The sequence below is a fragment of the Lytechinus variegatus genome, chromosome 13 (assembly GCF_018143015.1).
Source record: "Lytechinus variegatus isolate NC3 chromosome 13, Lvar_3.0, whole genome shotgun sequence".
Lineage (NCBI taxonomy): Eukaryota > Metazoa > Echinodermata > Echinoidea > Temnopleuroida > Toxopneustidae > Lytechinus > Lytechinus variegatus.
In genome coordinates, this window is record NC_054752.1 from 17,973,704 (window position 1) to 17,988,545 (window position 14,842).

The following is a 14,842-nucleotide window of genomic DNA, read 5'->3' on the forward strand; positions in this document are numbered from 1 at the left end:
ACTGATTGCCCAACTGATAAATTTTAGATTTTAGAACTCTCTCCCAAATACTAGCTTAAACTCGGATGGAGGTTGTTGATACGGCGTCAAGGCGAAATAGGTCATCAGAGTCAAAGGTCAAATTTCGGCAATCAATTATTAGATTTCAATCCAGACTTCTCCAAATATTATGCGGGTATTACATGTATGCCAATAAGATAAAAAAAAAACATTAGAAAATATACTGAAGTCAGTGTTTATTGACACTTTTCATTTTTTAAGAATGTTATATCATTTTGTCTAATTTTTGCATTTTGAGGATATAAATCTAACTTTAATTTCGAATATAATCCACTTTGGTCTGTAAAAATAAGACTATGAAAAACAAAATGGATGCGCCCATATGTAAAGTAAAGCCGTGGCGGGGGAGGGCTACCTAAAGAAAGTTGCAAAGGGAGGTATGTGGACAGTGGAAGGGACCCAGCCCCAAGTAAAATCGCAGTTCATGAAACAGATTATTCCATGACTTTTAAAGTAACTCTTGATCACGGACTTCTTACCAAAAAACAACGTCACATAAATTGAGTTTAAGCCAGGACTGCAGAGAAAACTGTGAGTAAACCTAAACGAAAGTCGTAAGCCAGCGCAGCGCGCAGCTGCCGCAGGCCGCAGCTGCCGCAGGCCGCAGCGCCATGCCCATGTGCGCCAGGCCTAGGCCGTAGGCCTAGTACATTGCCAGCAGGGGCAGGGTGACCTGGGGAGCGTTTCATCAATATTTTCATCCGACAAGTTGTCAGATCTGACATCTTTCCATGATTTTGATTGGCTGAGAGGCACTGTTCCTATGGTAGGGTGTCTGAAGCCACACTGAAAAGTGTCAGCATAAAACAGGCTGATTTAGGGGAAAATATGGCACATATTTTTCGGGATGTTCAGGCTACTAGAAAAATGTGATCTGAATTGATTATTAACTTGTGTTTGGCATGTATGGAAAGAGAAAATTCAGGGGCTTCTTTTGACAGTAAGGACAAGTTTATATGATCATTCTAAATAAGGATTTAGAGATAAATTGCAAACCCTTATTTTTGTGTGTGTTGAGATTGCCATTTCCCCATGCGTTTTCTATGGGAAAATGAAATTTCTGTTTTGCACAATTTTTTCACTTTGTCGCAAGTTTTCATTGTGATCTGGTTTCCAAATCTTTATAAAAATCATACCATCAGAAAGAGCATAAAAAATCCTATTTGACTCTTTATGGACAAGTTTTTGGCATTAATACTAAATTTATAACAGCTCTCGGAAGCTAAAAATTTGGATTTGTGTGTGTCCATTTCTTAACTACACAGTCTATGGCAGAAAAATGCTGAAAATTTACCTAATTTCATTCTTCTTTTTTGCAGCCAATAATTGGATTTTTTTCAAAAATGTTACATTTCTGTAAGTCTGAAGGTCATTTCTCTTCAAATTCACAAAGAAAATGTGATATTTTCTTGAAATAAGAAAAATAATTTTTTTCTCCAGACACCCTACCTATGGTAACAGTCGAATAAAATGGGACTTGTCGGATAAAACGTCCGACAAGTCCTTTCATGAAACGCTCTACAGATTTCACAAAATGAAATAGGCCTAGGCCTACAGGACAATTGACAAACAAAGATCAACAAAGAATCTGGCATTATTGTGATATAGGGAACCACCGTTCACTTCATACAGCAGTGCTTTATTCAGTCACACACACGGTTCCCTATTTCCACTCCTAGTACCAATGAGGTCCAAACATTAAACATGTATGCCTATTTCCACCTCCATTCACTTTGTACACAAGTGCGCGTACACAAATCTACGAGTGGTTCCCAAAACCACGATTTGGCCAAGAATCCCATACACAGACAGTGTTAAACTTGTGAAAAACATAGGCCTAGGCCTATAAAGATTTGGAAGGGAGGCCGGTGAACGAAAGAATGAAGAAGAGAAAGAAAAGAAGAAGGATGAAAGCGAGATTAGAAAAAAAAAAAGAAAAGAAGGATGAAAGAAAGAATAAAAGAGATAAGAAAAGGTTTCCGTCATTCTTTGAAATGAATATAGAAAGAAAGAAAGGAAGGGAAGATGAATAAATGTGTGAAAGACAAAAAAGAGAATTAAAGGGAAAAAGAGGAGGAAAGAAATATGTTTCCTTCATTCTTTGAAAGAAAGAAGAAAACAGGAAGGGAGGGAGGAAGGAATGAAGGGAAAGAAAGAATAAGGGAAAAGAATTAGAAGGAAAAAATAAAGAAAGGAAGAAAGAGTGAGGGAAGAATGAAGGGAGGAAAGAACGAAAAAAAGAAAATAATGGAAGGAAAGAAAAAGCGAAAAGAAACAGGAGAGGAAGAGAAAAGGAAGCCAAGGTGATTTTAAAGAAAGAAAGAATGAAGGAAATAAAAAAGGAAATTTGATAAAGAAGGAAAGTAAGAGAAAGAAGTAAAGAAAGAAAAATGAACAGAGAGAGTGGAAAAAAATGTTCAGGAAAGAAAGATAAGAAATAAAGATAGATGGAACAAAAAAACGGCAAGCAGGAAGGATAGGGTAGAAAAGAAAGAAAAATGAAAAAGATCAAAATTCAGGCAAACTACAAAAATCCAATCCTCTAATGAAATTCATTATATTTGTTGTTTTTTTAATGTATTTAAAAAATTTCAAAATGTAAAATGTTTTAGAAATGAATATAATTTCAAAGTGAAACATTGTCAAACTTAGAAATTAGATGAAACATCGCGGCATCTTAACTATACAGTCTATGGCAGGTAAATGCTGAAAATTGACCTAATTTCATTCTTCATTTTTACAGCCAATAATTGGATTTTTTCAAAAAATATTATTTTTTTTAATTAAAGTAAATGAATAAACTCAAAATCATATATTTGACTCCCCCCAGGGCACGGCTACACTCGGCCTTGTATACACAGACCGGTTACTATATTCTGGTATCAAACAATACCATGAATACCTCGCACTAGTGTGAGTCGGCAGGGCCATATGGCAACTCGGGCCTATAGGCTTACATGTGTTTATGAATGATACTTTCAAGTTCATGTCATATCGTTTTTAGAAGTGGAAGATTGAATGAAATGGCACCACCCATATCGGCATCCCGAGCTCCCATCATGCACCTGCTTCGAAGTCGTACTCCATCATCCATCGTGACCGCTCCACTGTGTAGATACCATCGACGGTTCTATGGTAGGTTAGTGCTCGGTATTGAGACGACGTGTGATGACACTGGAGCTGCAGTCATGGATGATTCGGGAAAGATACTTGCAGAAAGACTTCATACTCAGAAGAGGATTCATGCCAAGTAAGCTATGAGGCCTGTAACACTAGCTTCGGGGGTGAGGGTTCAAGAAAATATTTGCCATCAAATGCAGATTTCTGTTGCAAGTTTACAATTCATAGATCAATGTTAACTGAGAAAATCAGGTTACACTCCCTATTGCAGGAAGCAGATCGCCAACCGATCGTGAATTTGCAATCAATTGTAGGGCATCTTGATTGATTTGTGGGTTCTGTGTGAGATTTACAATCGATCATAAGTTTGATTGATATTATTGAATGTATTTTGTTAGATATTGCAATCAATCATGACACATGGTTCTATATGAGGAACCATCAATTTTGTGCTACATTTCCTACGGAGTATTTAAGATAAAGGTGCTGGTCGCAGAAAAAAGTGTTCATGTCGGGTCTGCTAAAATACACAGATTATGCTTTAAAAATTTCTTATCCAAAGGAAAAATCTATGCCTTGATTTTAAATTGTCATCAGCCACACATTAGTAACTATTTGATAATGAACTGTTGACTTTCATGAAATAATTCTCATGGATAATGAAAACTTCTAGTTCAATTGACTTTCATGAAAGAATTCCCTTGAGATAACCATGCCTATTTTCTTCAGATGATCAAATCATCGTAATTATATTAGAATCTATTTCTTGATTTTCCTATTTCCTATTTATTTTTTTTCATAGAGGTCATTCATTATTCAGAAATTAAATTTGTTAATCTTTTTATAGAAATGGGGGTATCATCCCTCCTCTGGCTCAGGATCTTCACCGACAGTTCATTGACCCCGTTGTTCAAGGTACTATCAAGGATGCTGGGATAGAGGCTAAGGTAAAAGGTCAATGTTTTTTTTTCTTAAGTTCTGTTACTTTATATTATGATAGATATTACTAGATCATTTATTATACCATCATTTCTGATTTTATTATATCATGAATTGCAATAACATGGGCACAGAATGGATAACAGGCTGCTGTCCATGACTTGTATATATTCCACAATTGTAGAAACTAAAATTGAAATGATTGAGACTTGTTCAGGGAACTCGGTTTCAATTGTTAGATGTTTTGCAATAGAATGGTAAACTTGTATTTAATTCTGAAGAAATATTGAGATATTAAGAGCACATTTTAGTGCAGCAGAAGTTTAGAATTGTGTTTCTGTTTAGAATACATAGTACACAATTATACCAATACAGGTCATTTTCTACTACAGCACAGAAATATTGAATGAATTATCAATTCAATGTTTAAGAAACAGATGGCTTTCCATATTACCTTCTTGTTATAGAGAACACCACAACTAATGACAGATATCTTATCCTGTGAACTCTAACATTGAACAATCTGTCAAGATCATAGAATCCCCTGATTCGTAGTCAGATGTATGGAAAGTCACTTGGGGGCCGTTTCATAAAGCTGTTCGTAAGATAAGAGCGACTTTAAGAACGACTGGTGATCCTTTCTTACGTGATAAACCATCGCCAATGAATTTACCATTTACCACAAGAAAGGATCACCAGCCGTTCTTAAAGTCGTTCTTATCTTACGAACAGCTTTATGAAACACCCACCTGGTTTGTTAATATCATCTTAATAAAGTATTTATTATTAAGCGTCCAAGCTGACTAAATCTATTTACCTTTCTATCCAGGACTTATCAGCAGTAGCCTTAAGTACCATGCCTGGCATGCCTCTCTCATTGTGGGTTGGTTTACAGTACACTAAGGATATGCTGCTTCGTCATCCCCATCTTCCACTTATCCCAATCAATCATATGGAGGCTCACGCCCTTACAGTGAGAATGATAGAAAGGTGAGACCTCTTCTTATCTTTCTCTTATCTTACACTTATTCCAATAAATGTGGAGGCCCGATGGCCCCTGCCGTCAAAGTGAGAATGATAGAGAGGTGAGACCTCTACTTATTGTTCTCGTATTCTATACTTATTCCCAACTATCAAATGGACGCTCATGCCATTTAACAGTGAGAATATTAGACAAAATCTATGCATATCTTTCTCTTATCTGACACTTATGCCTATTAATCATGTGGAGGTCCTTACCCTTACAGTGAGAATGATAGAAAGGTGAGACCTCTACTTATCTTTCTTTCATCTTACACTTATTACTATCAATCATTTGGAGGTTCATGCCCTCACAGTGAGAATAGAGAGATGAGACCTCTACATATTATCTTCCTCTTATCTTACACTTATTCCCAAATACGAAATGGAAGCTCATGCCCTTAACTGTGAGAATATTAGACAAAATCTATGCATATCTTTCTCTTATCTTACACTTATTCCTATTAATCATTTGGAGGTCCTTGCCTTACAGTGAGAATTATAGAAAGGTGAGAAGTATAGTTATCTTTCTCTTATCTTATACTTATTTCCATCTATCATATGGAGGCTCATGCTCTTAAACCGAGAATGAGAGAGAAGTTGGAACTAGCACTGCTCCCCACAGCTACTAATTTCATTGCAAAGAAGAATTGTTGCATTAATTTTGAACTTTAATCTTATATTTGTATAAATTTCAATAAGCATTTATATATTTGATAAGTTGATAAGAATTATTTTATTTTCAAAGATTTGCTAATGTCAGATTGTGACAGCCACTGTGAAGTCTCTAGATACATGTAGAACCCTGCTGTCCATCATGAGGATAACAATGATAGATATATACCAACTCAATATGTTTTTTTTTTTCATTTCATCTGGAGCATTGTGTCCCAGTGGATTAGTCTTCTGACTTTGAAACAGAGGGTCAAGGGTTCGAATCCCAGCCATGGCGTAATTTCCTTCAGCAAGAAATTTATCCACATTGTGTTGCACTCAACCCAGGTGAGGTGAATGGGTACCCAGCAGGATGAATTCCTTGAATGTATGAGCGCTGAAAGGCAGCTCTAGCTAAAGCCAGGGTAATAATTATAACAACACGCCTCGGAATAGAATATTTCTAGATAGATGGCGCTATATAAATGCCTATTACTATTATTTTTTCCAGAGTAGACTTTCCCTTTTTGGTGCTACTTGTTTCTGGTGGTAACTGCATCCTGGCTGTAGCTCAAGGAGTAGGAGACTTCAAGGTTCTTGGTGTGACACTGGATGACGCTCCAGGAGAGGCATTTGATAAGGTAAGGATTGAGTTTTAGTTTTAGAGACTTTTCTAAATCTTCCAAGTGCCTAAATCAGACATTATGTGAATGAATCTGTCAGTATATTCAAGAGGTTCATTGTTTTTAACTCCCCATGAACTGGTGTGTTGGCTCAGTTGGTAGAGCATCGGACTCACAACCGGGAGGTCGGGGGTTCAAACCCCGGCAGCGTCAGACCAAAAGACGTTCAAAGATGGGAGTTGCTGCTACCCTGTTTGGCGTTCAACGATTAAAGGGATAGAGCCTCGTCGATCTGGCGCTGCACAGCTGCTGCCGGGCCCACGATCGATTGGGCAAAGCAGATTTTCAGAGTATTTCATTTCATGTCAATTTCGAACAACAAAATATGGATTTTCATTTTTTTTTCATTCCATCAAACTGATTAAGCTGAAAGTTTAGATCTCCATATTTGTATTACACTGACAAGCACCTCTTGTGCCTCTGCTTATCTCATTGTTTATTTCTGTCAGGTTGCTAGACGCCTGAAGCTTCAGCACCACCCAGACTGCCTCGGATTGAGCGGAGGACAAGCGATAGAGAAGATGGCCGAGAACGGCAACATCAGGCTATTGATGGAACGAGGGGTCCCCATGAGCCATCATAGAAATTGTAACTTCTCCTTTGCCGGTCTCAAGAACATGGCAAACTGGCTTATACAGCATCATGAGGTTAGACAAGGTAGGTATATGTAAATGGGTCATTGCAAGAAACTTGCAAGAAATTGAAAGTCAAATTTAGGTCCCCAAATCTATCATAACTCTGGCAATTGATGGCAAATTTGTATTTGATTTACTGGTCTCCTTTTTGCATCAGGCAGTGAAACATCAATTTTACCTAATTTACAATTGATATGTCGATTGTACATTGGAAAAGAAAAATTCTTGCAAATTCCCAATAGTCTTACATAACTTGTAGAGCATTGTGGTTGTGTGGTTCTGACTCTCACCTTTGAAATTGAGCACTGTTGGTATGAATCCCAGCCATGGCTGAATGTCCTTCAGCAAGAAATGCATCCACAAAGTGCATTACCCGACCCAGGGGAGGGAGGTGAATGGGTACCCAGCAGGATTAATTTCTTGAATGCACCGATTGCCTCATGTAGCAGCTGCTGCTATAACCAAATCACCATTGAATAAGCAAATACTATAAATTCTGAAATATTTGTGGTACATTTTCACGGCAAGATCAGCAAGTGCGAATTTAAATGCACACAAATTCATGATTGATGATGATGATGATGATGATGAAGAATGATAATGGTGAAAATAATGATGTTGGTTATACTGAAGAAGATTGTAATGATGATATTGACAATGATGATGAGGAGGATGATGATGAAGATGGTAAGGGATGATACTGAATCCCTCCCTTTTTCTCCTGCATCAAGGTCTGTCCGTCTCTGAAGACGATCATCTCGACACCGTTCATGACATAGCGGCATCCTTTCAGCACAAGTTAACGCAGCACCTGATCATACGGATCGCTCGGGCCATGCTCTATTCCCAGCAGACCGGTCTCATCCCAGAAGAGAACCAGACACTGGTAGGTTCATAAAAAATCTCACCGTTCCGAATTCACAAAGGAGGATCATCCAGAAGGAGGGGGGGGGGGAGGGGGGTTAAACCATGGACTATGCAGACTTAAGGTGTACACTGCTTATGACCTTAAAGATAAATGGAAGTAGTTGCAGTAAACACTGATATCACCAGAAAGTCTGTAAAACCAGGCTTAATTGTCACTATATCATCGAGGATCTAGATCGGGGACAGTTACATAAACTGAACTTTGTGAAACTTGAAATCTACGCTGAAAAAATGTCCACACTGAAGATCACCAACACAGATAAGCGCACATGGGGCAGTGTATTATTACTGTTTTGAATGTCGGCCCGATGCTTAACACGAATCCTGTGCTTGTTTGCTAATTTCTCAGCAATTACACAATTTCTTCCAGAATCATTTGGCACATGTTTTTTATTTATACAGACACTTTGGTGGTCATTTAATTGGATTCTGTACAAACTCATTTTGAGATCATTACCACAACTGGCATTTATCTTTAAGGTCTAATATTTTGCCAAAGGACAGTAAATCAAATAGGATTATACATGGAATCTGCATATTACAGGTTAGCTTTTTTTGCGTGAATTCAATCAATGTCTGGCACTCTGTAAAAGCACCACCCATCTAAAAGCCACAAGTTTTGTTTCCTTTGAATAATTTTCCACTTGTAAACATGCTCTTATAAACTTCATTGTAATTTGCACTGTAAAAAATGATTATTATAGGCCTAATTATTACATCGAAATTACTGTATGAGACAAGTCAGACAACATACAGATGGATAGCCCAACTTCATTTTTTATCACCATATTTGATATATGAAGAAAAGAGGTCCTTTGCCTTTTCAGTAGATTAGAAGTAACATTGAAGGTGATTACCCAGATCTTGCTGTATGCCATTACCTTGGTAATTCAGTTTCCAACACATTTAGGAAATGAATCTTGCATGTCTTTACCCCAAGATGAATATCTGTGGCAGCTTTTAAGAGCACTGGCTGAACACTGGGGAAGTATTTCTTCTTGATTATTATGAAATAAATTGGATGGCAGTCAGTTATTTTTCTTACCAATACATACTTTTTATCTGTAACTCTTTTTCATTTCAAATCAGTGCTTAAGATATTTTATGCAGAGCTTACACCAAATAACCCACAACCTTTCCTTCACAGGTTGTTTCGGGAGGAGTTGCTAGCAACAAGTACATTCGCAAGGCCCTAGACTTCACCGCCAGTCACTTCAAGTACAAACTGATCTGCCCTCCTCCGCACCTGTGCACAGACAATGGAGTCATGATTGCTTGGGCTGGGGTAGAAAGACTAAGACTAGGCATGGGCTTTGCTGATGATCCTCAGTCTGTCAGATTCCAACCAAAGTAAGTGAAAAAAAAACAAAACATTCCAACCCAAGCATGGACTCGGATTAAGACTACCGTTTTACCGCTCGCCTTAATCCATTTCAGGTAGAGTGATTTATCACTCGCCTCAGCGATCGCTTAACAAGTGTCAGTCAATGATCAAAATGTTAAGAGCCAACCTTGAAAACCTCATTATCAGTCAGATAAGAACACACAATTATATTGTAAGCAATAATGCAAATTACAAGAATCACACTAAAAAGTTCATTGATATACATATTGCATATATCTGATTAATTGCCTCTTTTGGTTGTGGGGTGTAACTTAGTGTACGTTCCTCCATCCATTTTGTTGTAATCGGACAAAAGAGCTCCCCCTGGTATGTTCAGCAAGAGCTTTTGTAGTGCTCCCCTTAAAAGTTTTAGGAGAGCTTTCTATTTCTCCCCTCATAATTGTAAAACCAAGTCCCTGCCCAAGCTCCCGGGGGGGGGGGGGGGGGGGCACTTCCATTCACTAGTGGATACCATGCGCGACCATGGGGTCTCGAAAAGCACCCTAAATACGTAATTTCCATGTTCTGAAAATGCACCCCTTAACAAGTATTGGCGTGTGAAACCCTACCCTTAACAAGTATTGGAAACAAAATGATACTCTTGGCAAATATTCCGTGAAATGAACCCCTAAACAAGTACAGGAATGATTTATTGTTACGGGTCCTTATTTGTTTAATACGACCCCACCTTCTACACCTCGCGCAAATCGGACTCTAAACACCAAGTGTTGGGGCAAAAAGGACATCCTTTATAAAACATTCTAATTTTGTTTTATCATCCCCGCAAATTCGACCCTAAACACTTAATTTTCCGAGCGAAATAGATACCCTTTTTTCATAATTTTTTGTGTTTTTGACACCCTTATCATGTTACGTACATAACGTGCCCTATCGTGAAAAGGACATCCTTTTTACGTGTTTTTTTGGTTGCGCATGGTATTCACTAGTCAATGTAAGTGGCCCCCCCGCCCCGGGCCCAAGCTACAAGTCAGAGTAAAATGCAATAGAACTAATAAAAATGCCTTAGTCACATTTACAGTGGTTGCTATGAATTCTAGTCTCATTTAATAATGTATACCGTTTTCAATCTACCATGGTTATAAACTGAAAAAGTGGATCAATTGATATTCATTTTTAAAGTTGATTATTCATGTGTAAAAATGTATTTCAACTTCTGCTTTGAAGTTTCATATAAAAACGTTATATTGCTTTAAAATTATTTTGGTTCACAAAGTTTTTTTTTAAATGAAGTATTTAGAAAGATACAAGGAAAGAAATACATGGGAATCAAGCATTTGCCTTCATCCCATCCCAAATTACATTTTAGATATGAATTGAATGCTGTCGTGTAACCAACTTTTTTAAGAGATGCTCTGAGATATGCCACAAACAATACTACAAAATTTAGAAAACCAGTATTCTGCATATAGCTGATTATAAATTTACTGTATAACAACTTGTTGCACAAAATATTTATCCTTGAATTGAAAGAAGTAGCTCCTAAAAATAATGATTATGCCATACTCTAGTGAGATAAAAAAAGGTTTGATACTTTATTTCATAGCATAGCCCATAAACATATGCGGAAATCCCAGGGGGGACGTGTCTCCCCTACCAAATTAGTTGGGGGGCCACAATATCAAATGTCCCCCCTACTATTTTTGGTCTTTTATGATGGAGGGAAAAACATCATTCACAATCGAAATAATACACATATTTTGACCTTACATTTTGGGTGAAATCTTTTTTTTCTTTCATTTTTTGTTGTTGTTGTCAATTTTGTTTTGTTAAATTGGCCTTACATTTTGAGCAATAACCTCTTTTTTTTGCTGTCAAATTTTCCAGCCCCTGGTCCCCCCTTACTTTGGGGACTGATTTCCGCCCATGCCCATAAATACAGTTTTATCAATTTCTTGTGTTTTATCAATTTCTTCTCCTAGGATGCCCCTTGGTGAAGATATTTCAGACCAGGTGAGGGAAGCAAACATCAAAGTAAAAAGAATTAAGTTTTGGTGAAGAGAATGGAAGGATCTACATCAAGACTGGAATAGAGCCAAGTCAAGGCTTCTAATTCAAAGAATTGTCACGGCCTTACTCGCTAAAGCTTGCTTTGGTTTCAAGTTTAGGTGAAAAAATGTGTGCAATCTCCAGCAGAACAGGAAATAGTGACAAGTTAAGGCTGCCGATGCTGCTAATTCTAAGAACTGTCCAAGGCCCTGTATGCGAAAACTTGCTGAAAAGGTCAAGTCCCCCTCAGAAAAATGTTGATTTGAATCAATAGAGAAAAATCAGACAAGCACAATGCTGAAAATTTCATCAAAATCGGATGTAAAATAAGAAAGCTATGACATTTCAAAGTTTTGCTTATTTTTAACAAAATAGTTATATGAACGAGCCAGTTACATCCAAAGGAGAGAGTTGATGATGTCACCCACTCACTGTTTCTTTTGTTTTTTATTGTTTGAATTATTACAATTTTTCAATTTTTACGAATTTGATGATTAGGACCTCCTTGCCTGAAGCACAAAATGTTAAAATAATGGAATTCCAAGTGTTCAGGGAGGAATGAAACTTCGTTTCACATGACAATGTCGAGAAAATCAAAATATTCATATTTCATATAATAAAATACAAAAGAAATAGTGAGTGACGTCATCAGTTTCTTCATTTGCATACCGACCAGGATGTGCATGTAACTGTTTTGTGAATTTAAACGAAACTTTAAAATGTCATAACTTTCTTATTTTACATCCGATTTTGATGAAATTTTCAGTGTTATGCTTGTTGAATTTTTCTCTTTTTATTTAAATCAAGTTTTTGTTGGGGTGTACTTTCCTTTAAGCAGTGGCGGCACCAGATTTTCAAAGTGGGGGGGCAAAAGAAAATATTGGGGGGCAAGGGCAGTCAAAAAAAATTTTTGCATGTGTGGAAAAATCGAGCGCGAAAGCGCGAGTTTTAGTGGCCCCCAATAAACATTTTTTGTTACACTTGATATAAACAGAAATTTTTGTAAAATCAGGTAATGCTTAATGGAGCAAAGTTATTGATCAAAACTAGATCATGACTGAACATTTACATATATGTAATCTTAAGGCGTAGACCTATTCTACTTTTACATTTTTGTATCACATCAGAAAAAATGCATGATCGCATTGTAAAAGACTTCAATATTTAATTTTCTGTTCTCTTTTTCATATCTTATTTTTTTCATACATAGGCCTAATAATTTTCTTCCGAAAGTTTTTAATACACAGGGTAAAGTTTATTTTCAAATATACTATAGTTGGGTGTCTTGTTATGAGAATATAGCCTAATAGATACAGACATTCCCCTCGTGGAAAGGTCGAAAATTTAAGAGGGAGGGACAGAACACCCATCGCAGATTGCACATCTTTACATAGCCTATTTACTTTTTCACTAAAAACCATGACGGTGACAAATTATGAACGAAGAGTTCAAGCATTCTTATTTGTTAATGAAGCAAATCGATGAGTTTAATCCAAATTTTACATGAGTAGATGCATATTTATTTCAAGGAAGGGGGCAGACTTTGAGTATTTGTCCTCCACGCCCCCCCCCCCCCAAAGAATAAACATTGCTGACGACAGAATACACGCCATGTACTGTAGTTTAACACTTACATTAGCTTGTGTATCACACATTGAAATGTCTGCCTTAATGCAAGATATAACAAGCGATATAAACTTATTACAAACTAATAGTGTGCGAGGAAGCCAACACGACTAAGTGAGAAAATTTTCAAGTTTTGAAGAGCAGAAAATGGTAATTTTAGAGCACTTCACAGCTGAGCTTGAATATGTAGTACGACAGCATCTACTTATTACAAATTACTGTATAAATTTTCTTTTAAGTCCTCAAAATTTCTGGGGGGGCAACTGGGGGGGCAAAGCTTCTGAGTGGGGGGGCAAATGCCCCCCCATGCCCCCCCTTGGTGCCGCCACTGCCTTAAGATCAAGTTTATGTATGTGTGGAATGTACAGCTGAGTGAAGGGTTGTACCAAGTCATGCTACTGATGTTGCGGATTCTAAGGATTGTTCATTGCCTGACTTGATAAAGCTTGCTTTGATTTCAAGTTAAGGTGTGGAAATACATGGAATCTTCCTGCAGAACTTGGACTGGTGCGAAGTCAAGATAACCCTTAGTAATGCAGAGAACTGACCATTATCCTAATCACCAAAGTTTGTTTTAACATCAAGTTTATTTAAGGAAATCTCCAGCAGGACTGGGAAAAGTGCAAAGTCAGCTACTCATGTTGCTCATTCCAAGAACTGTTTGTTGCATATTATGTAGGCCAATGACATTGCATCTGAACAATGATGTCAAAATAAAAGAGGATTTGATAATTCAATATTTTATTGAATTTCCATGGAAAATTGTGAAAGTTGTGAATATGCTGATAAGTCAAGATCTATGAAAATACGTCTTTGAAATGACATTGGACTTGTAAAGTATTTGATTATTGAGAACATCCTTTTATATTGCAATATAAAAAGAGAATGAAATCTGAATGGCTTTTTGTGTGTTTCCATTAATTACACTTGCCTGGCCCCACGTAATAAAGACTTACAACGATGGTAATTTGTGATTATTGTATTACCATAGAAACCTTTATTGTAATTGGCTTTTGAGCCCTGTTACCATGGTAATAACAAAGTTACCATTTATGTAAAGGGGTCCTGATTTGTCACATACTTCAAACAAATGCAGCAAGTTTAATTTGTAGGTTGTCAAAGAAAGTAAACTTTACCAGTTAAAAATATCAAAAATAGGCTGCAATTACTAACTTTGACAGCTTGTTACTGGGAAATTTATTTTGAGAGAAAAAAAAAAAATATGCAGAGGGATTTAAATTTTATTGATGCAAATAGCCAAATTTCAATAACTTTCGTACATTGCAACAAAGAAAATTACGAACATAAATTGTATACAACGTGAAATCAAATACCATTATGGGAATGTCATGGTCTAGTGGTTCCGGCTCTTGTCTTTCTATCAGAGAATTGTGAGTTTTAATCCCAGGCATGACATGTATATCCAGCAAAAAAAAAGTGAAAACTATTTTCCAGAAATGAAGAAGAAAAAAAAGGTAACATATTTCAGAAGTTTGTCACCTGGATGACAGGAGGATGGTACGATGAGTGTACATGGAGAAATTCAGTGCTGCCACTTTTCAAAACGGAACTTCCTGGAATTTAATCTGAGAGTTCCTGGAATTTTCTGAATGTTCTCCAGTCTCTGAAAAGTTATAATTCTCTTATATACACACACACAAATGAAATATAGGCCCCAGTGCTGTAATTGAGCCAGCCAAAAATTTTGAGAGGGCGAAACATGAAGTAACAGGCAAAGTTTATTAAAGGACAAGTCCACCCCAACAATAACTTGATTTGAATAAAAA

At 37.0% G+C, this 14,842-nt stretch overlaps 1 protein-coding gene across 3 annotated transcripts; it reads left to right on the top strand.

Moving 5' to 3' along the window:
* The first annotated feature begins 361 nt into the window (after positions 1–361).
* On the top strand, positions 362–11,739 carry LOC121426801 (probable tRNA N6-adenosine threonylcarbamoyltransferase, mitochondrial). 3 transcript variants are annotated; one of them, XM_041623200.1, is made up of 9 exons: positions 362–469; positions 3,065–3,310; positions 4,028–4,127; positions 4,949–5,109; positions 6,305–6,434; positions 6,926–7,133; positions 7,843–7,997; positions 9,186–9,388; positions 11,363–11,739. In XM_041623200.1, exons 2-9 carry the CDS (start codon positions 3,084–3,086, stop codon positions 11,436–11,438), a joined length of 1,260 nt encoding a protein of 419 aa, XP_041479134.1. In that variant the 5' UTR covers positions 362–469; positions 3,065–3,083; the 3' UTR covers positions 11,439–11,739. The 3 variants fall into 3 exon arrangements, with proteins under 3 accessions (XP_041479134.1, XP_041479133.1, XP_041479135.1); XM_041623199.1 differs by having other exon boundaries at positions 365–591; XM_041623201.1 differs by having other exon boundaries at positions 377–437.
* The last annotated feature ends 3,103 nt before the right edge of the window (positions 11,740–14,842 follow it).